The 27864-nt window shown below is 43.2% G+C and overlaps 1 protein-coding gene across 3 annotated transcripts in view; it reads right to left on the bottom strand.

Annotated features, from left to right (window-relative positions):
• The window catches only part of SLC39A12 (solute carrier family 39 member 12), a 68873-nt gene that overhangs the window by 27036 nt on the left and 13973 nt on the right, over nucleotides 1-27864 (bottom strand). For all 3 annotated transcript variants that reach the window (XM_075211921.1, XM_075211919.1, XM_075211920.1), the window contains exons 3-7: nucleotides 24941-25142; nucleotides 24170-24375; nucleotides 22408-22588; nucleotides 11604-11776; nucleotides 9668-9835 (exon numbers count right to left, since the gene is read on the bottom strand). In XM_075211921.1, the coding sequence (XP_075068022.1) occupies nucleotides 9668-9835; nucleotides 11604-11776; nucleotides 22408-22588; nucleotides 24170-24375; nucleotides 24941-25142 (930 nt within the window). The remainder of the gene's footprint in view (nucleotides 1-9667; nucleotides 9836-11603; nucleotides 11777-22407; nucleotides 22589-24169; nucleotides 24376-24940; nucleotides 25143-27864) is intronic.

Below are 27864 nucleotides of genomic sequence, written 5' to 3'. Positions count from 1 at the left end.
CGCCCCATTGGAGTTTGCAGTCTAAATTCCCTATAGACCGACAGAGAGAGAGAGAGAGAGAGAGAGAGAGACTAGGGTCAATTTTGATAGCAACCAATTAATCTACCAGTATGTTTTTGGAGTGTGGGAAGAACCGGAGCACCTGGAGGAAACCCACACAACCAAGGAGAGAACATACAAACTTTACACAGATAAGGCCATGGTCAGAAATTAAACTCATGACTCCAGTGATGAGAGGCAGAAGTACTAACCACTGAGCCACTGTGCTGCAAAGCCACCTCCCCCCCCCCTCCCCCCGTGCACGCGAAAGCCCCAGCCCTTTTTTTGTGACAATTGGAGGCGTCCTTGCTCTGAATTCTCATGGAGTGCTGCGCAGTGTTGTCGTCCCACGGTGGTCCTGGGACCGGGTACAAATTACCCGGTCCCTGAACTTCCTGGCGGGCTCAGGGCCCAACTAGGGCTCTATAGTTATTTTTTTTTTTTTTAAAGTACTTTATATTTTTTGCTTGCAGGTGTTGCACGTGCGCACACACCCGTGAGTTGAGGGGGGGGGGAGGGGTTTTCACCTGCTAGACATGCCCACAATGATGCACACCCACGCCCCCAATGGAATGGTCACACCCCCTTTGACGGCGCCCCACCACTATGCGGCGGCGAATAAGTTTACATCATAATCACCTATAGGGGGCCCCATGAAGTTGCTGTACCAAGGCCCAAAAATCCTCTTGGTGACCCTGGTCCTGAGCCACACAGCCCCCTGTCACTGAACCACACAGCTTCCTGCCACTGATAGACACGCCATTGTGAAACTGAGCCACACAGCTTCCTGTCACTGAGGGACACAGCCTCCTGTCACTGAGCCACACAGTCTCCTGTCACTGAGCCACACAGCCCCCTGTCACTGAACGACACAACCTCCTGTCACTGAGCGACACAGCCTCCTGTCACTGAGCGACACAGCCCCTTGACACTGAGGGACACAGCTCCCTGTCACTGAGCGACACAGCTCCCTGTCACTGAGCGACACAGCCTCCTGTCACTGAGCGACACAGCCCCTTGACACTGAGCGACACAGCTCCCTGTCACTGAGCGACACAGCTCCCTGTCACTGAGCGACACAGCCCCCTGTCACTGAGCCACACAGCCCCTTGACACTGAGGGACACAGCTCCCTGTCACTGAGCGACACAGCCCCCTGTCACTGAGCGACACAGCCCCTTGACACTGAGGGACACAGCTCCCTGTCACTGAGCGACACAGCTCCCTGTCACTGAGCGACACAGCCCCCTGTCACTGAGCGACACAGCCCCTTGACACTGAGGGACACAGCTCCCTGTCACTGAGCGACACAGCTCCCTGTCACTGAGCGACACAGCCCCCTGTCACTGAGCGACACAGCCCCTTGACACTGAGGGACACAGCTCCCTGTCACTGAGCGACACAGCCCCCTGTCACTGAACGACAGAACCCACTGTCACTAAGGGACACAGCTCCCTGTCACTGAGTGACACAGCCCCCTGTCACTGAACGACACAACCCCCTGTCACTAAGGGACACAGCTCCCTGTCACTGAACGACACAGACTCCTGTCCCTGAGGGTCATAGCTCCCTGTCACTGGTTATAAGGCCACCCTGAAGCTCCCACAGTAGCAAAAAGAGGGGAAAAGGACCATGCAGATGTGCTGACAGACAGAATGTACTTTATTTTTACTGATATTAGGCAACCATGAATGCACAGGTCTGTTGCGATAAATCTCAAACCTTCCAATGTAGCACTATCATTTTTCAACTTATAGTTTTTTCAGTGTAAAATAATAAAAAGTTTTAGGCCATTTATAGGAAATGTTTCAGATTTTGCAGTATACATAAGGAGAGCTATCCAACCATGGGTGTTTGGTTTATATGAAAGGTAGTGGTTCTCTTTTTAAATAATTACATGTAAAACCTCATTTTGAACGTCCTTGTCAGCATTTTGTAAACAGGTGCCAAAAGCTGTCAACCCTGTATGACCCCCATAAAAATCACTGTATCCAGTCTGACCATGTAGTGTGCGATTTTCCTTTAAAGTGATTTTGCACCATTTAGATGAAGCTTATACATTTCATACTGCAACTTTAACTAATTTGCCTTTTCTATCTAGCTTCCTTATGCACATTTCAGTCCTGTCTTTATACTATTAGAAAGGTTTGTTTTTTTCTGTTGCCTGGGGATCTGCTACAAAGCAGCTCTTGGGTACACTTTTACCCAATTGGGGCAAATGCAGGATTTCTAGAGGGGATTTACAAATGCTTGATTTTGGAGTGAGTGTGGCCTACCCATGTAAGGAGCATGACCTACATAACAAGCAACATTCGGCCTCATACAGAACACAATGGGCCATTAAGGAAAGTAAAACAAAAAAGGAAGTAACTTTGAATCTTGGCAAAACCATGTTGCATTGAAGGAGGAGGTAAATTTATAATGTGGGGACATATTTATAGTTGAGTTATGGAATGTCCTAGATCAACTTTAAATGTCTATAAAAATGAAGCTATTATGTATTTGTGTGCTACATGAACAAACAGCCAGTATTTAACTTATATGCAAAATAATAAACTCATTTGCACCCCTTGCATTGTAACATGGTTTTGTCCAAGAGAAAACATACTCTTTTTTTGCTTTCCTTTCCTAAATGAATCAGTCCCATAGAGTTTCTTGGTAATTCATAGGCAGGGATGAATTTAGCAAAAAGGTAATTTGGGGTGACAACTCATGGTGATAAATGGACATGGATAGAGAGAGCTTGTAGTTGACCAGAAACTTACATATTAAAGACTTGTAGTAACTGCTTTTCAATGCAATTAAATGCATTCTGAATTAATAATCATGGTAGGAAATACATCCCTTATACTACATGTGGAGGTATATTTTGTGCAAATTTAGACATAAGCATTTTAAGTTTAGTTTTAAATCAAATTAGTATAATTATTGATAAATGAAATGACAATGTATATTTATTTCTTAAAGACACAGTTTCAAACAAACTAGGAGGACCATCAATAACATCTGAAATACCCCCTTTCTTCTGGGGCCCTCTAAGCACCAGCCTAATGTGCCTTTATAAATCCAATTCTAAGTATTAAATGCTTCATAAAATAGTGTGATCAGATTGGAAGGCTGATTCTCCCTTACTTTGCATGCCGGTCATAGGTGTAACATTCCACAGTAAAAGACAGTTATCATGTTTTCTATAAATAGAGGCTGCACATCAAAAGCACAAATTCTTATTCTTGATACATAAACAAGTTCAGGGTTCTATGATGTTGGGCAGACCGTGTGCAGTTGTTTATGCTAAGCACAGTTCTTCAATTTGAGTCAGAACAGATACAGTGAAAGCTATACAGACAGAGAACAGTAGACAAAAACATATTTAAATCAACTGGTATTTAATCATGTTACTTGGCCAATACCAAATACCTATCCCATTTCATTTTATTGCAATGCTAAGGTAACAATATCCCATGTTTATATCTTTTGTGTCTTCAAATATAATGATCGATATGTAGTCAAAATTACAACCACTAGGAAAAGTGACATGGTTGTTGGTCATGACTGAAGAGTGTGGCAGTCAAAGGTGGATTCACATGTATAGAGAGAAACGGCATAGCTGAAGTGCCATAACTATTATTTGGCATAGTGCAGCTGGTGAGAAAGGGGTGTAGACAATGGGCACTAACAAACTATGGCAGGTTTTACTGATTATGTAAAGAGTGATGTGTAGTGAGGTGGTACAGATATAACTTAGGTTTCAGTGTAGGGAGTTTCAGTAGACTTTGCACAATATTCATGTAGGCGGTGGGTATATGGTGTAATTTGTGGCATTTAATGGTTTGTGTAATGTGGCTTAGTGGTTTGTGTCATTGCCAGCATTTTCCCCCTTTGTACTGATCCCATTTGCACAAGATAGGGGACGGATCTTAGGAGTGCCAGAGCTTTCACGGTACGCTACAAAGGGTCATGGCTTGATGGGTATTTCCCAAGAGGTGTGCATCTTTCCCCCGAACCCACAATGGGTGGAACATAGTGAGTAGGTTTGTTGCTTTGAAGGGATGGAGGGAAAGGGTAGATTTCAAAGGAAGCGAGATTGCAGAGGAGGAGTGTGTAGAATGGAGAGTACTTGATTTAGTAATTCATTATCACCTATACGTGAGTTTTTATTGTTAAATGTGTGGTCTTACTAGATAAACAATGAGGCAATTTGCCCATTGCGCTAATGTAATGCAATTCTATTATTCTTTACGAGGTAAAATGGGTTATACTAGGCCTATGCATCTAACGGACAGATTTAGTCCCACTTCTTTACCTAAATGCGATCCTGTCACTTTTCCCTACATTAAGTTGGCCACACATCCTGTGTTGTCCCTGGAAATATTGGTCAATTGTTCCAATATTGCAGCTTGTGTGATACCAAATTAAACAAGAGTCCCAATAATAATCCAAATGAAACTGAATGGATTATTTATGGGCCTACTGGAAAATGCAGACATAGATGACAACTATTGGCTTTTGTGTGATCATCTTCCAGTGAAAGCTGGAAGGGATCCCACTGTTCAGAACCAAGCGTTAAAGGGCCAGATCTCACCCAACTTGGCTACCTAAGTGTGTAGCCCAATCGGCTAGTCATCGTGTCACTCAGTACTTGGGCCAAGTGGAAGGACCAGCCGGCATGGGTCCAGCTTAAGGCAGATAACAAAAGTAAACCATAAATTCAGCTCCAATGATACAACATCACATTGTGACCCAGTTGAAATATGAGCCTGTTACAAATCATGTAATTCAGAGACTGTACCTGTATTAATCACTTTTTTAAGCATATCTGTTCAGAGATGGTTCCTGTTCTAGTCATACTGTTCTGTGAGACTACTTGTACTAGATATAAAGTTCTTAAGAAAGACAACTGTTCACTGTGTTGGACTGGGGCATGAAGGGCCCACCGGAGAAAAGCAATGGTAAAGGCCCACAAAATAGTGCGTGTTCCCCTAAAGGGGTATGGCAGAGACCTGGCCAGCCACTAGAAGGGTGAAAGAAAAGAAGAATCGCTGCCCTGGTCACCCCACCGGAGTAGTTTTTCTTACCTGTTCTTGAGGATTTCACTCCCTGCTGCTGGTATCATGAGCTCAGTAGCTGTTTGTCTGAACTCTGGAAGTTGGGGCCCCGTTTGGAAAAAGGAATAGGTACAGGAAATATGGAAGGTTTAGCAATGAATGGTCCCTAGAGGCTTCCATCCCCCAAAATCAGCCGCAATGTTAGCACGATTATTCACACATGTCCTATCTTAATTCCTCTACAATGAAATGTGTGGACACAAGAGTGACTACTTTATTATTATTATTATTATTATTATTATTATTATTATTATCCTTTATTTGTTAGGCGCCACAAGGTTTCCGCAGCGCCGTACACAGTACAAACAGTAGACTAAACAGGGTAAAACGGTACATTATTTCATTATAAATAATAGGGCGATGCTTCTCATCAGGAAAATAACTTGCAACAAAATGTAATCACTGACATGTGGCACAGTGGCTATTATTGCTGCCTCACAGCTCCACACAGTTAGATTCCAACTAGGGCTCTATCTGTGTGGAGTTTGTCTGGTCTCCCACAGTCCGCTTGGCCTGGTCAACCCTACATGCCCCCAAAAAATAATGTTTAGTGTTAGTACATCACCCCCACCACAATAATAGTGTGTCGTCTTAATACATCCCCCTACCCCTATAACAGTGTGTAGTGTTAGTACATCCCCCACCCCTATAACAGTGTGTAGTGTTAGTACAGCCCCCACCCCAATAACAGTGTGTAGTCTTAGTAATCCCCCACTACATTAATACTGTATAGTGTTAGTACATCCTGTCACACCAATAATAGTGAGTAGTGTGTAGAGTTAGTACATTCCCCCACCCAAATAATAGTGTGTAGTGTGAAGAGTTAGAACACCGCCCACCCCAATAACAGTGTGTAGTGTTAGTACATCCCCCACCCCAATAACAGTGTGTAGTGTTAGTACATCCCCCACCCCAATAACAGTGTGTAGTGTTAGTACATCCCCCACCCCAATAAGTGTGTAGTGTTAGTACAGCCCCCCCACTACATTAATACTGTAGAGTTTATAGTGTTAGTACATCCCCCCACCCCAATAATAGTGTGTAGTGTATAGTGTTAGTACATCCCCCACTCCAATAATAGGGTGTAGTGTATAGTGTTAGTACATCCCCCCACCCCAATAATAGTGTGTAGTGTATAGTGTTAGTACATCCCCCCACCCCAATAATAGTGTGTAGTGTGAAGAGTTAGAACACCGCCCACCCCAATAACAGTGTGTAGTGTTAGTACATCCCCCACCCCAATAACAGTGTGTAGTGTTAGTACATCCCCCACCCCAATAAGTGTGTAGTGTTAGTACAGCCCCCCCACTACATTAATACTGTAGAGTTTATAGTGTTAGTACATCCCCCCACCCCAATAATAGTGTGTAGTGTATAGTGTTAGTACATCCCCCCACTCCAATAATAGTGTGTAGTGTATAGTGTTAGTACATCCCCCCACCCCAATAATAGTGTGTAGTGTATAGTGTTAGTACATCCCCCCACCCCAATAATAGTGTGTAGAGTTAGTACATCCCCCACCCCAGTAATAGTGTGTAGAGTTAGTACATCCCCCACCCCAATAATAGTGTGTAGTGTGAAGAGTTAGAACACCGCCCACCCCACTAACAGTGTGTAGTGTTAGTACATCCCCCACCCCAATAACAGTGTGTAGTGTTAGTACATCCCCCACCCCAATAACAGTGTGTAGTGTTAGTACATCCCCCACCCCAATAATAGTGTGTAGTGTATAGTGTTAGTACATCCCCCCACTCCAATAATAGTGTGTAGTGTTAGTACATCCCCCACCCCAATAACAGTGTGTAGTGTTAGTACAGCCCCCCACTCCAATAATAGTGTGTAGTGTTAGTACATCCCCCACCCCAATAAGTGTGTAGTGTTAGTACAGCCCCCCCACTACACTAATACTGTAGAGTTTATAGTGTTAGTACATCCCCCCACCCCAATAATAGTGTGTAATGTATAGTGTTAGTACATCCCCCCACTCCAATAATAGTGTGTAGAGTTAGTACATCCCCCACCCCAGTAATAGTGTGTAGAGTTAGTACATCCCCCACCCCAGTAATAGTGTGTAGAGTTAGTACATCCCCCAACTCCAATAATAGTGTGTAGAGTTAGTACATCCCCCACCCCAGTAATAGTGTGTAGAGTTAGTACATCCCCCCACCCCAGTAATAGTGTGTAGAGTTAGTACATCCCCCCACCCCAGTAATAGTGTGTAGAGTTAGTACATCCCCCAACTCCAATAATAGTGTGTAGAGTTAGTACATCCCCCACCCCAGTAATAGTGTGTAGAGTTAGTACATCCCCCCACCCCAGTAATAGTGTGTAGAGTTAGTACATCCCCCCACCCCAGTAATAGTGTGTAGAGTTAGTACATTCCCCACCCCAGTAATAGTGTGTAGAGTTAGTACATCCCCCACCCCAGTAATAGTGTGTAGAGTTAGTACATCCCCCCACCCCAGTAATAGTGTGTAGAGTTAGTAGATCCCCCCACCCCAGTAATAGTGTGTAGAGTTAGTAGATCCTCCACCTCCCTGAATTCTGTGAGAGCGGCACTGTAAAACTTGACTAACCTGCTATAATATCGGACATATTGATGGCTCCTGGCTCCGAGCTTCTCCATCTCCTCCTTCCAGCGGTGACTATTCAATGTATACAGCGTTGCAACTTCATTGATGGCTGCGAAGCTCAAAGGTGCAGAGAGCTGGGCGTCTTGGCTCTCTGCTATCTTTGTCCATAGGTCAACTTTGCTCCGCCACCCTAGAGTAGAGGCTGGAGACAACATGCATTGGGGACCACCCGGGATTTCCCCAATACCTCGATGGGCCAGTCTGACGCTGACTCTTTATCAGGTTATATTACTGATCGTTCCATGACTGAACTCATATACACAGGGGCGGCTGCAGTGTCCTAGGTGCACCCCTTCCTCATGCTCCTCCCCTCCATGGGTCTAACCCACCCTCAGAGAAACCACAGACTGAGAGTTATATGAAGGGAAGAGCAACGTCCCCTAACAGCAGGGAGTAGTGCTGTGAGGCTCCTGTCAAACTAATACAGAAAGCTTGCGGTGTCCATCGCGCTTCTGTATGAAATTAAGTTCTTACTGTAAACTTGTTGTAAAGCATGTGGGATTCCAGAATCCAGTATTATAATAAAATCTCCTGTGCTCTGTGAATAGAAATTATGCAAAAATCTCTCAGAATAATCAGTGTAGCAACATTCATGCTTGCAGCATGAGGATATGTATTGAAATTCAAAAGCACTTCTACATTAAGCTAATTCACATTTGTTTATTGCATTCTAGGTTAGAGGAAGTTAAGAACAAAACAATCTAGAATTCTGTTGTAAATCATGTTTTGTTTAGAAGCATTAAAAGACCTCATACCGAGTTAGTTAATATAGCATAGAGCTAAGTACAGTGCTGCATTAAGACATTACAACACGAAAGAGCTCTATAAAATAAACAAAAGATCAGCGAAGTTATGCCTCTGTAATCCTTAAATTAGCTCAAGCGTATTATTATAAAATATGTAATTCAAAATACATTTAAACCTAGCACATTACTTGTACCGGTAAACAAGAATGCCAAAGTCATCCTTGACTACTTACTCAATTGTGTAAGAAAAACCCTCTGGGCCATTTCTGAGAAAAGTATTCTTTTTACTAGTAGAGTTCATACTAAAAGATAATTCCAACTTTAACATACAAATGTATGAAAGTAATCAGAACACAGCATCGAGATAGGGCTCTGGCACCAATGGGTATGTTGGCATCTGTAGTTTGGTCAGATATTGCAACAGTGGGTACACTCCAACGATCATATATTATAGTACTAAATCACGATCATCGATGGAACGATGTCGGGCAAATGTGGAAGTGTGTACGCACTCATCACCAGCGGCATTGGCAGATCTCTATAGAGTGTGCAGAGTCACGATCTTTTCAGCAGATGGTTATGACAGATGTAGATCACAGATCGGAAGGTAATTCGTGTAGGTGTGTACACATGAATCTACAGGCTCATCGGGACTTTCAGTCGTTGGTAAGATCGTATCTGAAGTAGTTTTCAATAGTGTGTAGTCAGCTTATTACTGTATGTTCTATAAATATTGTCACATTATTCTTTATTGGTTCTAAAAGACACCACTAACTACTGTGGCAATTAAATTAACATTTTATTGAATTGCCTACATTTCACTGCCGCCCCCCAAATCTTTCTGAGAAAGCTGAAACCTGCCTCTAACACCCGGTGATTGGCCATCCAACTAAAATGATGAGTCGTTGGTTGCTTAGGATAGGTCTGTTATGTAATATGAGCTATAGTAGCTGATCAAGACACAAATAAAAGAAGGAGCATAAATTACCCTATATGGGAATGTGGAAAGACAGAGAACTCTTGTTGCATGAGCTCAGCTTGTAGGCAACCACATAGAATCCTCAACACACAATATTTTCTTTTATTAATATAGATTTAACATTTATGCAGACAATTAATACATGAAGCAACAAATATCTCCCTACCTGTCTTGTAGATGACACAAGAAGAAAACATAGTTTGTTAATGAGGAAAAACCCATGGATGCCACCAATCATGCCCATTATCTTCCACAGATATTGTTTCTCCTCTAAGTAAAGTTCTCCATCTTGACCATGATGTTCGTGGGAAATATTTTCATGGATACCTAGAACCTAAAAATTTGTACATGGAAAATTGTATTAAGGAAAGCAGCATAAGGTTCAAGTCTATAGTAGTTCTTTATGTGCAAATGTGAGCCGATTTGTCCGTACACACCGTTCACGGTGCATGACCATTTTCCGGGCTTTGTAGGTTTGTGGATCTACCTGAAAATGTCCAGGGTGGAGAGACTGAAATGTCACTTCAAAGTACAACTTACTAATATTTAGGACCACTACATTCATTAAAATGTTTCAGTTTTTAGAACACTGCTTGGTTTATCCTAATTTATGTATTACATTACTTATGAGAGATATGGTACCATGTTAAGTACACGTGGAACTTTTTTTGGGAATCCTTTTATTACACCTAGAAATATGCTTTTCAACAGAAGTTGAAGGAGTACAGGACGAGGTTTGGCTTTCAGCACCTCAGACCACCCAGAAAAATTAAATGACTTTGTTAGGCTGTGCACCCACCCAAAAAACATATACACTTAATCCGATCAATCCAACTATGGCCAATGGAAAGTGCATACTTTTGCACCCCTGTGGATAGGACCACCTTGTCTCACAGATCCATGGTCTTAGCTGTAAAACCACCGACATTTGCACTTCAGCATGGTTGTAAGTGACCCCTTCAGACCTCGGTGTGGACATAGCTTGCCATGGTGTTCAGATGAACTTAGAATTTAATCTTTAATAATTTAACACTAGCACTTTATTTGCATTATGGGGAACTTTTGACAAGAATAATTCAGCATTATAATGTTGTAAGGAATCAATGCTACACCAGTGGTTCTTGAAAGGTGGCAGAACTGCGCACTCCATAAACACAGCGTCATCAGCCTCCGACATACTGGAATGGTGCAACACATTGCACATCTCAGTACTTCTGCTGGCAACAGTAATCAGGGCTGAGAAGCAGCTCTTATATATCCTTCATTCACAGCCAGGAGGAGCATTCTCTTGTTTAGAGACTAGTATTGTATTGATTTTGTATTTTACCTATGTTTTTCCTCCATCTATTTGACATTCTTTAGTCCTTCAACCACAGCTTACATCCCCCACTATTCTCGTCTCTCCAACCCTCTGACCATGGAACCATTCACCACTACTTGTCCTCCTGGGACAAGCGCTTTGGTTAAGGGAAGTGTGTTTTTGCCTGTTATCCTTGCCAAGAGGCCTCCTTCTGGAAGAGACAAGTCTGCACTCCAGGAGTCTTCCATTGGACTTCCAATTTTTGACAATCTCACGTGGAACAGAGGCAGAGATTGACAAAGTAATTAATGGCACATTTGGGGACAGAGCCTATTGTGACAGGTATTAGTTAGATCAGCACCTGTCACAATGATCCTCACCCCCACACTTAGTGCCTTTAATTACTTTGATGTTAACACCAGTCTCTGCACCTCAAGTATAATACACAGGTCATTCGTTCTCACCTATTCTTATTTGGAGCATGATATTAATATCGCTGTCTACATTATTTATCCTATCTTATGGAATTCTCATATCTAGCTTAGTCAATGATAATGAGAGTATTAAACATGCATTTCATAAAATAAAGTAATTAATTATTTATAGCACAGTCTGAGAATTTTGCACTGGGTTTATCATCTACCAGCCGATACCAGTAGATAGCTCTCAGTGTTTTACACCAGTTTTAATCTAGTTCCAAATCTGTCTAATTTCTCGATGGTGGTTGACCTCCATTAAGTAATTGCTAATTTTGAGCATTTTGTTTTCTCTTTTATATTATTATTTATACAACTGGCGTTACCTGAGGAATCAGGTGCAACAAGGCATCACCGGAGAGAGTCCCAACAGCCAGTCCCACAAACAGCTGTAAGATGAGTTTGTAGCTCTCCTCACAAGAACTGAATATAATAAGAGTAGCACCCAGCATGGATCCGACTGTCAGAAGCAGCACTGCAATTGTGCTGTACCCGTATCCTAAGGAACAGGGGAATAATAACACTTTTAAAATGAACAAGGCAACTATAAAAGGAAGTTATCACAATGTACAACAGTATTTTGGCAACCATTTCTTATTTTAATCATATGAAGTATGTTCAAGAATATATAACAACTTTTGAACCCTTTTTAATAAAAAAAAATGGTTAGAAAGAGAGCACATTTAGCCACAAGTAGGTAGAAAACACATTGGACCTCAGTCACACAGCATAATGGATATGCGTCACAAACCACTTTGGTTTTGCAATTCTATCGTTATCCGATGCACTTCAAGGTGAATGGCTGCTTTCTATCTTTGGAGGCCTTTCTTGAAACTAAAAGTACACCTAGGTTTGCAGGGAGATGGAATATCCAAAGAGGTGCAATGTGGAAAAATGTAAATGTAACATCAACCAACCTTCTACCACTATAGATCCACCCATTTAATGTATTGAAATGTTCCAGCTTTTCGCCTAAATTACTGCTTGATTTAGTCTCATTTATGGGTGTAATCATAAAGGTGAGGGGACTTTGGGAGTGCCTTTATTACATATGACACTCGTGTGTTTGAATATTTTTTTTCACTGTTTGAAGCGCTCCTAGAAAAGTGCTTCATCCCAGTAAAAGTATTGGAGACCCGATGATCGCTATCTGGTGCCAGATCAAGTGTTTGCTGGTGGAGTGAGTGTGGCCATGCACCACTCGAAAAAGTAAGGCACACCCCTAAAAATATGTCTCTCCATCCCTTTATATTGTTTTAATAATTCAAATATTGTTTCCGTACGGCTCTGCAAAACCAGCTGCCCTGGTGTGCCTACTCTGTAATTAACAAGTAAAACCAAACTCTTTCTATTGGCTGGTGCAATCTTCTGCTCTTCCACAATCGCTGCCATTTTGTCACGGGCACTAGGAGTCTTTACCCAGGAATCACCAGATGGTAGGCTTACCAGAGCAATGTAGATGGTAGTAGGGTACTCTGGTAGCTGGGTGATCACGGAACATGAAATGATGGCCGATGAGATGCTCAGGAAAGTCTATGACTAGCAACACTGGTAATAATGAGGTAATGATACACAAGGAACTGTATGGACAAGGACACGTGAAGGTAGTCAGTGGTCTGCGATAGCAAGTTGTACCACTGCTATAGTGAGGAGGAATGTCCAACAGAAATAAGGAGGTGATGAGAGTCAGCGGTCTGCGGGTAGCAAGTTGTACCGCTGTCTGAGTGAAGGAATGGAATCCAAGTGGAGGTATCCAGGTAGTCAGTGGTCTGCGGTAGCAAGTTGTACCACTGCTATGTGAGAGGATAATGGAACAGGTGATACCGGAAACAGGGATCAGTGGTCTGACACCAGCAAGTTGTACCACTGCATATATATGTGAGGAGGTGCACGGGGGAAGACTGCAACACAGGATATACACAGGCACCTTATACACGATCCACAGTAATATGCACAATATAGGTATATATATATGTAAATGACTGATCAGGTCTGCAATCTAGAAAGTCTCTTGAAGTAGTCCAGCACAATGATAACACAGTCAATGATGGCAATAGACTCAGCGGATAGCAGACTCCAGAGAGAACCAAACACAGTCCAGCAAGATATGCAATACACAGCACAGTCAATGAGAAGTATGCATACCGTGGTTCAGCAGTAGCAGTCAGATGGGATTGCAGCGGTACCTGAGCGGCTGGAGGCCGACTGGATAGGAAGTCCCTGGATAGGAGAAGCAGCGGTCTAGCAGGTGCAGCGCACAGGTGAGTAGACCGACAGGGACACGAATCCACAGGAGTCAGCAACACGTGGAACTGGACTCATAGGAAACCCAGGAGAATGGAGATGATCCAGCAGAGGGTAGTAGAAGAGATACAAATCCAATGCTGACAGGAGGGTAGAGGCCAGTGGAACACGTGAAGGCGTGGAGAGTGGATCAGCAGGAGATGGACGATAGCGCTGACCACAGCGGCAGGACTCAGCGGCACACGGAGGTAACCAGTAGCAACCACAGGAACCAACAGCGATGGGAAACAGGAGTGCAGCGCAGGGCAGGAGCTGTAGATCACGAAGTGTAGCAGATGGTAATGAAAAGCGGCAGTCTCGAGGAAGTCACAGCAAAGATGAGATGAGAGTGTAGTGCACGGAGGCAGCGGATAGTAATCAGCTGGCAGTCACGATGTTGAACACAAGCGAGTTGCAAGCAGGAGACTGTAGTGCACAGAGGCAGCGGATAGTAGTCAGCTGGCAGTCACGATGTTGAACACAGGCGAGTTGCAAGCAGGAGACTGTAGTGCACAGAGGCAGCGGGTAGTAGTCAGCTGGCAGTCACGATGTTGAACACAGGCGAGTTGCAAGCAGGAGACTGTAGTGCACAGAGGCAGCGGATAGTAGTCAGCTGGCAGTCACGATGTTGAACACAGGCGAGTTGCAAGCAGGAGACTGTAGTGCACGGAGGCAGCGGATAGAAATCAGCAAACAGACTTGATGAGAAGCAGGTGAGTGAGGTAAAAGCTGGAGTGCACGGAGGCAGCGGATAGCAATGAGTAAACAGTCACATTGATATAAAATAACGTTGAAGTGGTGTAGAAGACTGTAGTGCACGGAGGCAGCGGATAGGAATCAGCAAACAGTCATGATGATACAGTTGATGGTAGAAGTGGTATGGAACCACAGTAGTAGAAGTGGTTTGGAAACCACAGGAATCAGCAGCACTGAATACACAAGTAATACAGGAACACCTTCAGAGACTCATGAGGAATGAGACTCCAAGATCAGGCAACGTGGTGGTGACCACAGGTGCTTAATATAGGGAGGTTGCCTGATCTGCCAATTAAGTTAAAGGGGTATACACTGAAGTATAGAAAAGGGCTGCGCATGCGCAGACCCTCAGGATGGTGGACGGCCACGGTTCCTAAATGTCCGGGAAGAGGCACTCACGGTCCAGTGAGTGACAGTACCCCCCCTTTTAAAGGTGGGCACAGAACGCCTGGAACCGGGCTTGTCCGGATTTTTGGAGTAAAACTTCTTCAAAAGGGCAGGAGCATTAAGATCTTCAGCTTTGATCCAAGAGCGCTCCTCAGGACCAAAGCCCTTCCAATGAACGAGGAAGTGGAGGACTCCTCGCGAAATTTTTGCATCTAGTACCTCGGTAATCTCAAAATCCTCCTCCTGATGGACTTGAACTGGCTGCGGAGCTGAGGGAGGAGTTGAAAAACGGTTGATAATAAGAGGTTTGAGTAAAGATACATGGAAGGCATTAGAAATCCGAAGACTCTTAGGAAGAAGGAGTTTCACACATACTGGATTGATAACTTGAATGATCCTATATGGACCAATAAAACGAGGGGCGAATTTCATGGATGGAACCTTCAAACGAATATTTTTTGTGGATAACCAGACACGATCTCCAATTTTTAGTGGTGGAATAGCCCGCCTCTTCTTATCAGCGAAAGATTTATATTTGACAGATGTCTTCTTTAAACAGGTTCTAACCTGAGACCAGATATTTTTAAAGGTCTGACAAACAGTCTCCACCGCAGGAACTTGGGTGGGCGGGAGGGCAGGAAATTCCGGAAAAGACGGATGGTGACCGTAGACCACAAAGAATGGAGTTTTGGATGATGACTCATGGTACATGTTGTTATGGGCGAACTCAGCCCAAGGGAGTAACTCTACCCAGTTGTCTTGATTGGCTGATGAAAATATCCTTATAAAAGTCTCAAGATCTTGATTGACACGTTCGGTTTGTCCATTGGATTGTGGATGGTAAGAAGATGAGAGTGCTAATCGTATGCCCAAGGTTTTACAAAGGGCTCGCCAGAATCTGGACACGAATTGTACTCCTCTATCAGACACAATCTCAGATGGACATCCATGGATACGGAAGATCTCTTTAATGAAATGTTCAGCCAGGATAGACGAGGAAGGCAAACCAGACAGAGGGATGAAATGAGCCATCTTCGAAAATCTGTCCACTACCACCCAAATAGTGTTATGGTTCTTACTAGGTGGTAAGTCAGTAACGAAATCCATACTAATATGGGTCCATGGTTTGGACGGAATGGGTAGTGGTCGCAGCAACCCTGCTGGGGTTCTGCGGGAGGATTTGAATTGCGAACATAATTCACAGGAAGCAATGAACTCTTTGACGTCTCTCCTCATTGAAGGCCACCAGTAACTTCGAGAGAGGATCTCAAAAGTCTTGTGTTCACCGGCGTGTCCAGAAAAACGAGAGGCATGGAACCACGAAAGGATTTTCCTCCTTAGAGTAGAAGGCACGAGGGTCTTCCCAAATGGTAGCGTTTTGGTGGATGAAGCAGCCAGTGAGATACATTTGGGGTCTAGAATGGTATGGTTGGAAACCTCTTCTATATCAGAGGACGTAGCAAAGGCTCTAGATAAGGCATCAGCTTTTTTGTTCTTGGCAGCTGGTTTGAAGGTAATTATTAATTCAAAACGGGAAAAGAAAAGAGACCATCTTGCTTGACGAGGGTTCAAGCATTGGGCAGACTGGAGATATGACAAGTTCTTATGATCCGTGAAGATCGTCACCGGATGGCGAGCTCCCTCCAACAAGTATCTCCATTCCTCTAATGCGGCTTTGATAGCCAGTAATTCCTTGTCTCCGATGGTATAATTCTTCTCTGCGGGTAGGAGACCCCGAGAATAGAAGGCACAAGGGTGGAATTTTTGCTGTTCCGAGCGTTGGGAGAGAATAGCTCCTAAGCCCACATTAGAGGCATCTACTTCTAGGAAAAAAGGGAGTGTCACATCAGGCTGACGAAGGATTGGAGCCGAAGAGAAGGACTCTTTTAATGTTTGAAAGGCTTGAATAGCCTCAGTAGACCATTGCTTAGGATTAGCCCCTTTACGAGTCAGGGCCACAATAGGAGATGCAATGGAAGAAAAGTCTTGAATGAAGCGTCTATAGTAATTGGCAAAACCTAAAAAACGCTGGATGGCACGAAGAGTAGTTGGCTGGGGCCAATGTAGTACCGCATTTACTTTGTCAGGATCCATCTTCAGACCAACTCCGGAAACAATATACCCCAAGAATGGAATCTGGGGTAATTCGAATGAACATTTTTCTAATTTACAGAACAATGAATTTTTCCGTAGCCTGGAGAGGACTTCTGCCACATGTTGGTGGTGAGAAGGCAGGTCCTGTGAAAAAATCAATATGTCGTCCAAGTAGACGACGACACATACATATAATAAGTCCCGAAAAATCTCATTAATGAAGCCCTGAAAAACAGCGGGGGCATTACATAGCCCGAAAGGCATTACCAGATATTCGTAATGCCCGTCTCTGGTGTTAAACGCCGTCTTCCATTCGTCACCGGAACGGATTCTGATTAAATTGTAAGCACCACGAAGATCCAACTTAGTAAAAATACGGGCTCCCTTGATGCGGTCAAATAGCTCAGTGATCAACGGAATGGGATACCGGTTCTTGATAGTAATGGCATTGAGTCCACGAAAATCTATACAAGGGCGTAATGATCCATCCTTCTTTTTGACAAAGAAGAACCCAGCTCCAGCGGGCGAGGTGGAAGGTCGAATGAACCCACGCTGGAGGTTCTCCCGTATATATTCAGATGTAGCTTGAGTTTCAGGTAACGAGAGTGGATAGACCCGGCCTCTGGGAGGAGTCTTGCCAGGAAGAAGATCAATCTGACAATCCCAAGATCGATGAGGAGGAAGACGTTCAGACTGAGCTTTATCAAAAACATCGGTAAATGAAGCATATTGAGGAGGGAGTCCCGGTGAAATAGCTGAAATGGAAGCTTGCTGTACCTTGAGAGGAATGACTTGGGAAAGGCAATGATGGTGACATTCAGGCCCCCAAGACGTGACTTGAGGGGTGCGCCAGTCAATCTGGGGAGAGTGACACTGAAGCCATGGAAGGCCTAGGACAATCGGACTTGTCGTAACAGGAAGAATTAAAAACGATATCTCTTCATGATGCAGAGCACCAATCTGAAGGGTTACTGGAGACGTACTCTGGGTGATGAGACCGTTGATGAGACGTGATCCATCGATAGCCGTCACAGTAATGGGAGTTTTTAAGGTAATCATTGGTAGAGACCATTGATTAACTAACGATTTGGAAATAAAATTTCCTGCTGCTCCGGAATCAATCAATGCCTGTGACTCAAAGGTCTTGGTAGCAAAGGAAATAGTCACATCAAAAGCGCAGACTTTAGATTTCATAGACGATGGAGAGGACTCCAGGGACCCTAACTTCACCTCTCCAGAACTAGTTAGGGCCTGGCATTTCCCGATCTCTTAGGGCAGGAGCTGAGGACATGAGTGGAATCAGCACAATAGATACAGAGTCTATTCTTGACTCTTCGTTTCCTCTCCTCAGAAGATAACTTGGAACGTCCAATCTCCATGGGAATCACAGCGGGTGACACTGGACGAAATTGAGGGTTAGAGCGAAAAGGTGCTTTAGCAGAAGTCGTTTTCTCAACCTCTCTTTCACGAAATCTCATATCAACACGATGGCATAGAGAGATCAAATCTTCAAGTGACGAAGGAAGCTCTTGGGTAGTCAGTGCATCTTTAATTTTATCGGAAAGCCCCTGCCAGAAGGCGGCAACTAGGGCTTCAGTGTTCCACTGAAGTTCAGAGGCTAAGATCCTAAATTGAATGACGTACTGGCCTACAGTATGAGATCCTTGTCGCAGACGGAGGATGCTGGAAGCAGCGGAGGTCACACGACCTGGTTCATCGAACACACTTCGGAATGTAGAAATGAATTTGGCACTATCTTGTAATATTGGATCGTTCCTCTCCCACAGAGGGGAGGCCCAAGCCAGGGCTTGTCCTGAAAACAAAGAGATAAGATAGGCCACTCTGGAACGATGGGTAGAAAAATTTTGAGGTTGGAGCTCAAAATGGACTGAACATTGGTTAAGGAAACCCCTACAAGTTTTGGGGTCTCCATCGTACTTTGACGGAGTAGGCAGGTGAAGCGTGGAAGCTATAGACACCTGGGATGGCAATGGGGAAACGGAGGAAAGCACAGGAGCTTCAGTAGTAGCTGTCACAGTCTGTCCAGATGTTCCTTGGGAGGTTAATGACTGATAACACTGAAGTAACAGCTGTTGGCGGGCATCCTGTTGCTCCACACGGCTAACCAGATGTTGCAGCATCTCTTTGGCGGTAGGTTCCACATCTGGGTCTGTCATGGCCTGATCTTACTGTCACGGGCACTAGGAGTCTTTACCCAGGAATCACCAGATGGTAGGCTTACCAGAGCAATGTAGATGGTAGTAGGGTACTCTGGTAGCTGGGTGATCACGGAACATGAAATGATGGCCGATGAGATGCTCAGGAAAGTCTATGACTAGCAACACTGGTAATAATGAGGTAATGATACACAAGGAACTGTATGGACAAGGACACGTGAAGGTAGTCAGTGGTCTGCGATAGCAAGTTGTACCACTGCTATAGTGAGGAGGAATGTCCAACAGAAATAAGGAGGTGATGAGAGTCAGCGGTCTGCGGGTAGCAAGTTGTACCGCTGTCTGAGTGAAGGAATGGAATCCAAGTGGAGGTATCCAGGTAGTCAGTGGTCTGCGGTAGCAAGTTGTACCACTGCTATGTGAGAGGATAATGGAACAGGTGATACCGGAAACAGGGATCAGTGGTCTGACACCAGCAAGTTGTACCACTGCATATATATGTGAGGAGGTGCACGGGGGAAGACTGCAACACAGGATATACACAGGCACCTTATACACGATCCACAGTAATATGCACAATATAGGTATATATATATGTAAATGACTGATCAGGTCTGCAATCTAGAAAGTCTCTTGAAGTAGTCCAGCACAATGATAACACAGTCAATGATGGCAATAGACTCAGCGGATAGCAGACTCCAGAGAGAACCAAACACAGTCCAGCAAGATATGCAATACACAGCACAGTCAATGAGAAGTATGCATACCGTGGTTCAGCAGTAGCAGTCAGATGGGATTGCAGCGGTACCTGAGCGGCTGGAGGCCGACTGGATAGGAAGTCCCTGGATAGGAGAAGCAGCGGTCTAGCAGGTGCAGCGCACAGGTGAGTAGACCGACAGGGACACGAATCCACAGGAGTCAGCAACACGTGGAACTGGACTCATAGGAAACCCAGGAGAATGGAGATGATCCAGCAGAGGGTAGTAGAAGAGATACAAATCCAATGCTGACAGGAGGGTAGAGGCCAGTGGAACACGTGAAGGCGTGGAGAGTGGATCAGCAGGAGATGGACGATAGCGCTGACCACAGCGGCAGGACTCAGCGGCACACGGAGGTAACCAGTAGCAACCACAGGAACCAACAGCGATGGGAAACAGGAGTGCAGCGCAGGGCAGGAGCTGTAGATCACGAAGTGTAGCAGATGGTAATGAAAAGCGGCAGTCTCGAGGAAGTCACAGCAAAGATGAGATGAGAGTGTAGTGCACGGAGGCAGCGGATAGTAATCAGCTGGCAGTCACGATGTTGAACACAAGCGAGTTGCAAGCAGGAGACTGTAGTGCACAGAGGCAGCGGATAGTAGTCAGCTGGCAGTCACGATGTTGAACACAGGCGAGTTGCAAGCAGGAGACTGTAGTGCACAGAGGCAGCGGGTAGTAGTCAGCTGGCAGTCACGATGTTGAACACAGGCGAGTTGCAAGCAGGAGACTGTAGTGCACAGAGGCAGCGGATAGTAGTCAGCTGGCAGTCACGATGTTGAACACAGGCGAGTTGCAAGCAGGAGACTGTAGTGCACGGAGGCAGCGGATAGAAATCAGCAAACAGACTTGATGAGAAGCAGGTGAGTGAGGTAAAAGCTGGAGTGCACGGAGGCAGCGGATAGCAATGAGTAAACAGTCACATTGATATAAAATAACGTTGAAGTGGTGTAAAAGACTGTAGTGCACGGAGGCAGCGGATAGGAATCAGCAAACAGTCATGATGATACAGTTGATGGTAGAAGTGGTATGGAACCACAGTAGTAGAAGTGGTTTGGAAACCACAGGAATCAGCAGCACTGAATACACAAGTAATACAGGAACACCTTCAGAGACTCATGAGGAATGAGACTCCAAGATCAGGCAACGTGGTGGTGACCACAGGTGCTTAATATAGGGAGGTTGCCTGATCTGCCAATTAAGTTAAAGGGGTATACACTGAAGTATAGAAAAGGGCTGCGCATGCGCAGACCCTCAGGATGGTGGACGGCCACGGTTCCTAAATGTCCGGGAAGAGGCACTCACGGTCCGGTGAGTGACACATTTTGCTCTGCAAACCAATGCACTTTGGCCAAAGTCAAGTTGGGAAATCAATTTGAGGTGTGTGACATCACCAAAGAAGATTCTGTGCTGCGCTTTGGTTGTTCTGTGCTTGGTAGATGATGCCCTTTGTAAACTTTATGCAGCAAACAAATAGTTAGAACCCCCTTTGTCCCTTTTTTCTCATTTCTCTATGTGGGCTTGACACAACCAGACCCACCTGGGTGCACGTAACATGCAGGTGTGAAAGGGTATGTTCTCTGTCTAAAAATAAATAAAATCCCAAAGCACTTTCACCGCTAACTTTTAGTTTAAGAGCTGACACTTTTTAGGAAGTCTTAAGTTACCCCCTGACTGATCCCAAAATGGGATCACAACCTATTTTAACCAGAGTTACTGTAAGCCAAACAATTCCTTGCATAAACATAGTCTTATAAGAAAACCAAGCCTATCTGGCACATGAATTATTTAGGAACACAAAGACATAATGTTACTAAATGGAGTTTAATATGACAGCAGTCACAATGTGTATTGAATAAGTGATAATAACATAACATACAGAAATTAAACAGAAATAAGCACAAAAATGGTGACAGCACACCTACATAAACTTTGTGTAATTTGCTGCCTGGGGAAGACTTGAAAAATGAACAATTCATCAGTAAAAAAATGAGCCCCCAAACCTGAAAATTTCTAAAATCAATTCAGCACTTTTTAAACTTTGTTCTTTCTTGCCCTAGTGGTTGAACGGAGGTCACATGAAAAGTGGATGACAACTCCAGTTGTCTAGCTCCTTGAGTAGATTCCAACAAAAAGTTGAAATTGTCCACAAGATAGCTACTCGAATTATTAAGGGGGTGGCTGGAGGAAAATAGATATATAGATGGGTTACATCTTATTTTCTATATGTTTACCGATAGTTATAACCAATAGCAAATAACATCAGCTCCCCTCTCTACCATATATGCACATGTCTATGTATTTATTAATGAATATGTATATATATATTAATCAAAAGCAGTCCTTAAGTATTTACAAAGATATGCTTATAGGTCATCAAGATCAAGGTAGGCTCAGTGTGATTGTTTTTATTTTTATGATTTTTATCAAACATTTTTGTTATATTTTTATCACAGACATAGGTCTTTTTAGATTCAATCAATTTATTAGCACTGTTTCTCTTTTAGGTGAAGAGGAGGGGGAATGCCAGGTGCTTTGTTCACTTTTCAACATAATTTGAATAGTTTAGACAGGGTGCACCAAGAAAAAGCCCCTTATCCTGAAAACGTCAATTCCCAAGCATTCCAGATAATGGATCTCCTATATCTTCAATATACAATAGATACACGAGTAAGACTCACTTTCGAGAGTGGTGGGAGGAGGGAGCTGTGTACTAGTGTAGTCCTCTACTGGACACGTGCAAGACAGGAGTTGATGAATAATAGCTGGACTGATCTGTTTGAAGTGCTCGCGGGAAATAGGAGACTGGCTGTTTGGTAGAACAATCTTCACAAGTTCATATGCATTAAAGCAAAGCTGGTCCTAAAAATACGGAAAAACATTTATTTATACCTAATGATAGCATAGAGATGTGGCTTGACAGTGTTAGTAGCAAAGTCAAATTACCTTAATTGTGACCAATATAATAATGTAATGAAGTGTCATATATAGGACTGAATAGTATTTTAACAGTTATAAATGTATAAAATGTAAAAATTATTTGGAAATGACAAATAAGTCATGCAAATTGATGACTGGGACTTATATGATATAGCCGTAATGCTGATTAATTCAATACTTTCAGCAGAATTGGTCAATATGCAACCCGCCATTGTGAAGCGGCTAGATAGGGCAACTGATGGTCAGCAGCCTTCTAGTACTCACAAGAAACGCCCCCCTAAAAGGCATATTCAAGGATGGATTCTTGTCTAATTGTGTCAAACTTATGTGAACAAGTCCTTAGTGTACTCAGCTTATTGTGGCCCTCTGCCGTGCACCCCTGTTCTGCCTAAGGAGACACAAGACTACGATTCACAAAAACCTAAATATCTAACGTATTATTAGTGCGTATCCACAGCGCAGAAATGAAAATCCTATGCAAAACAATTGGTGAACGTCCAAATCTAAATAGTAATGGATTGAGTAGCTGACAGTATGAATGCAGGGAGGCTGACAACTAAGAGAGTATATTGTGCGGGCAGCACGGTGGCTAAGTGGTTAGCACTTCTGCCTTACAGCACTGGGGTCATGAGTTCAATTCCCGACCATAGCCTTATCTGTGAGGAGTTTGTATGTTCTCCCCGTGGCTGATGTGAGTGAGTTCTCTGTACAGCGCTGCGGAATTAGTGGCGCTATATAAATAAATGGTAATAATAATAAAATAATTGTGTTTTATATGTGGAGGAAAAGGGGTTGTTTCTTTTAGTCCCACAGTCCCTGTAAAAGTGGTCTCTTTGCCAGGGTGTAGCTTCTGTTGTAACTTTAATTCAGAGTCAGCCCTTGTTCTGTGTGTTACAGCTTATTCCCATCCTGAACCCCTGGTGGGAACCTTGCAGCAATAGAAGAAGAAAGCAGCCCTATAGAAAGGAAGCTGCACTAGGATGAAAGCAGCCACCAAATGTGCAATCTATCCTCAAAGAAGGAGTGTGGCGCTCTCTCATCTGCTGTCACTGTAAGTTATACCCCTGGTCGCCTCCCGACTATGTGCTGAGCAATTGTTCCACATCATTGACTGTTTCAAGGTTTTGCAAGTATAGATTTATGTGATGGTTTATAGAGGTTTCCCAGGTAGTCTGTCACCTATACGGAGTCCATTATTGAAAGGATTGGAATCTAACTATTCACTAGGGACTGGTGACAGCATCCTACAAAGACCTAAGACCTACTCACTCATTTGTTTATTTAATTCCTGCTTGTTGCTCGCAAATAAAATAGTATAGTCCCACTAGAATAATGAGAGAGACTTCTGGGCTATACAATTAGGGGAAAATGTACAAATAACACGGCAGGACTTTGTGCCACTGCCCAACGTACTGGGCTTTTAGAGCAGGTCACCGGCTGTGTCTCTTGGAGAGCATTATATACATATAAAATAGTAATAAATGCCGACTTTATAAACGTTACCTGGCTCCATTCTGCCGAGTGACCCCGGGTCTCAGGAACATCGCGACGCTTGCCCTTTGGTTCTTCATTACTTTCCATTGCTGGAACTGGTATCTGTTCATGGTTTGTTCCTGGGATTACCAGACTTCTCACCTTCCGCCTGTGGTTGTGGTCTGTCTTGGTGCAGGTCATTACTACTTTAAGTCTTCTAATAAGTTCATCTATTTCTAAAAAATTGGTTAGACATCGGTGAGTAATGTTATTATTGTCATGGTCAACTGAGTTCTCTGCATATCAGTTTGTTTTGTCTGTTATCGGTTTTTTTTTAATACAATTTCTGCAGATTGAAACAAGAACATCCCTTTGGATTAAAAGAAGAAGATCTGGTTTGGTTTCCCAAATTGAAGATATTTCCCATTGTATTGAAAAAGAGTATTGAGACTATTTTTATATATGAGGCAGGGATTTTAGTCCCACCATTCCTATTAAACTGGGGCCATTGGAGTAACAATGCTGGATCCTGATTTTTTTTCAACACCCCATTACCCATAAACCAAGGGTACTGGGAAAGGCTTCCATGCAGACCAGCACCCCAAATTGTGGGCTATTAAAGTGAATGGGTAAAGTTCCTTGTTGTATTTATATGCCAGTGTTTAAATTCTGCCTCCTCCCCTTTGATCCTTATAATGTTTGTTACATCATTGATAAATAATAATAGTAATAAAACATATGTGCTATACAAGTATAATCAATAGGTTGTAATTTTGTATCTACCGTACCTATCTCACTTACCTGCAGCAAAGAGCTCACTAGTTCTGTTTAAGGATTTGAAGATGGACTCAGCAAAGAAGTTTGCATTGGGTAGGGCCTCCCTTCTGAAACAGATGTGCTGGATAGATGATGTGAGAATCACCTCTGCCAGTCTTGGAAGCGCCACTTCATCTATATTGTGCAATACTCCAAACTCTTTCTCCAGAGAATTCAGATCGGTACACTTGGAACAAGAACATTGAAAAGTATCATCTTATATCATGTTACGATTATTACACAATACATTGACAACATAATCAGTAACAAGTTTCTATAATTTTCAATTTCTTGGCACTTTCAAAAGTAAAGGGTATTACAAATATTTGCTTAGTATTTGTCATACTTCTCCCTGAAGGTTGTAAAGCACCATAATCTATCAGATTTATCATTATTATCATCAGTTGCCTCATAAATATTCCAGTGACCAGCTAACAAGAAGAAACTAAAAAATCTGTTATAAAAAGATATTATGGATTCAGTTTTCGCACCTTTGTGCACATTTCTCTTTCTAATATATAAAGTTACACTTTCGATTTATTAGTCGATTTGGTAATTAACCCTCTCAAAGCAATTCACCTGCAACAAGTTTACATTTCTTTGCAATATTGTTCATTTTGGTACAGTATCATCATCATCATCATCAACAACATTTATTTATATAGCACCAGCAGATTCCGTAGAGCTTTACAATTTGGAACAAACAGTAATAAAACAATACTGGGTAATACATACAGACAGAGAGGTAAGAGGGCCCTGCTCACAAGCTTACAATCTATGGGACAATGGTTTGATACACAAGGGTAAGTGCTACATCATATTGAAATATTAGTCCAGCTAGAATGCAAAGGTTAAAAAGTATTTAGTGGACTGTGTGATCAGTCACACAACTATGTTTGTCAGAGGGTTGTTGTCTTGTGTTGTCTAGCTGCGGAGGGTGGTAATAGGGTAACCTAGGGAGATTAAGAGGGTGGTAAAGGAATATTATAAACTTGTCTGAAGAGGTAGGGTTTCTGAGAACTCTTGAAGGTTTGAAGACTAGAGGAAAGTCTTGTACGGCGAGGGAGTGAATTCCATAAAGTGGGTGCAGCGTAAAAAAGTCCTTTAACCGGGAATGGGAGGATGTGATGAGAGTGGAAGAGAGACGCAGATTTTGTGCAGAACGGAGGTGTCGAGTTGGGAGATAATTTGAGACAAGTGAGGAGATGTATGTTGATCCAATTTTGTTGATGTCCTTGTATGTTAGTAGAAGAAATTTATATTGGATTCGTTGAAAAAAAGGCAACCAATGAAGACGATTTGCAAAGAAAATCATTCTAGCTGCTAATAGATTGTAGGGGCTTGAGTCTGATTGTGGGAAGACCAGTAAGGAGGGAATTACAATAGTCAATGCAGGAGATGATGAGTGCATGAATTAAGGTTTTTGCAATGTCTTGTGTGAGGTATGGAAATGTTTTTTAGATGTATGCAGCATGATGTTAATATAGAGTTGATGTGGAGAACAAAGGGTAGTTGCAAGTCAAGGATTACACCTAGGCAGCGAGCTTGTGGGGTGGGATTTATGGTCATGTTGTCAACAGAAATAGAAATGTCAGGCAGTAAGCTTCTATTGTTGGGTGGGAATATTATTAATTCTGCTTTTGAAAGACTGAGTTTGAGTTGGCGAGAAGACATCCAAGATGAAATGGCAGAAAGACAGTCAGTTACACGGGACAACACAGATGGTGAGAGATCAGGAGAGGATAGATAGATTTGTGTATCATCCGCATAGAGATGATACTGAAATCCAAAAGAGCTTATTAGTTTTCCAAGAGAAGTGGGGTAGATAGAGAATAGCAGAGGACCTAGTACTTGTCCTTGTGGTTCTCCAACTGATAAAGGAAGCGGAGTGGAGGTTGTTCCAGAGAAATTAACACTGAAAGAGAGATTAAATAGGTAGGATTCGAACCAGTGCTGCCCTACCTCTGTATTATTGTACATGTGATGTGTGGTCTGTTAAGGAGGACAGTTGAATCTGGTTTCCACAGTCATCCCAGCAGCTCCATCAAAGGCACTTCCAGATACACGTACAAAGCCTCTTATAGGCACCACTGGAAAAACAACCTTATACCCTATACTTGTAATAAGACAAATCTTTCCTTTGTGTACAGTGTAGGGAAAATAAATAAAAAAAGAGCAAAGAAGATCAATCAGCTGAGGTGCTAAACACCATCCCTGCCCCTCAGAGGATGGAAAGCAGTGGGGCTCCTAACAAGCCCCCTGGGCTGTGATATTTAACAGGACTGGGACCAAAATCCTGATAAAAACTGACCCACCCGTACACTGCAAGGAATGACTGCTAAATGAAACTGAAAGGAGCTGGAATTCTCCAGGATACCTCTTCACCATGATCCAATCATAAGCAGAGTTGAGTCATATCTACTAGTGGTTATTGTTATTTTGCATTGGTCGTTCATAGTGTGTTTATGGGTCTGTGTTTAGGAGAATGTTACAGAGTGTTTTATTTTATTCAGCCTATGATAGATCAAAAAAGAAGATTTTATTTCCTATTTGGAGTACAACGGATCAGATAAAAATATAAGAAATGTTTATTTTTTATTTAATAAAGTGGTGTACAAGGGTTTTGGGGAGTCATTTATCTAGCCTCTGGGAAGAGGGCCAGGCTGTTCTTTGCATCCTTCTGAGCCCAGCACTGATCACCCTGGAACTGGTTTTGACCTATAGCAGGGGGAAGCCATACCTGGGGTCTCCCTGGTATAGTGGGATCCAGCCCAGGTTGAGCACTGGGGGCTGTTTTATTTGTGCACAGGCCTTTTTTGTAGGTGGGAGGCATCTCCAAGACTCAATCTTGACCTTTTTGATGATCAAAAAGCAGTTTATTCATAAGTCTTATTCTACACATTAATATC

Source organism: Mixophyes fleayi, chromosome 5 (genome assembly GCF_038048845.1).
Source record: "Mixophyes fleayi isolate aMixFle1 chromosome 5, aMixFle1.hap1, whole genome shotgun sequence".
Classification (NCBI taxonomy): domain Eukaryota; kingdom Metazoa; phylum Chordata; class Amphibia; order Anura; family Limnodynastidae; genus Mixophyes; species Mixophyes fleayi.
The sequence above is the reverse complement of the archived record's forward strand: the minus strand, read 5'-3'. Positions and strand labels throughout refer to the sequence as shown.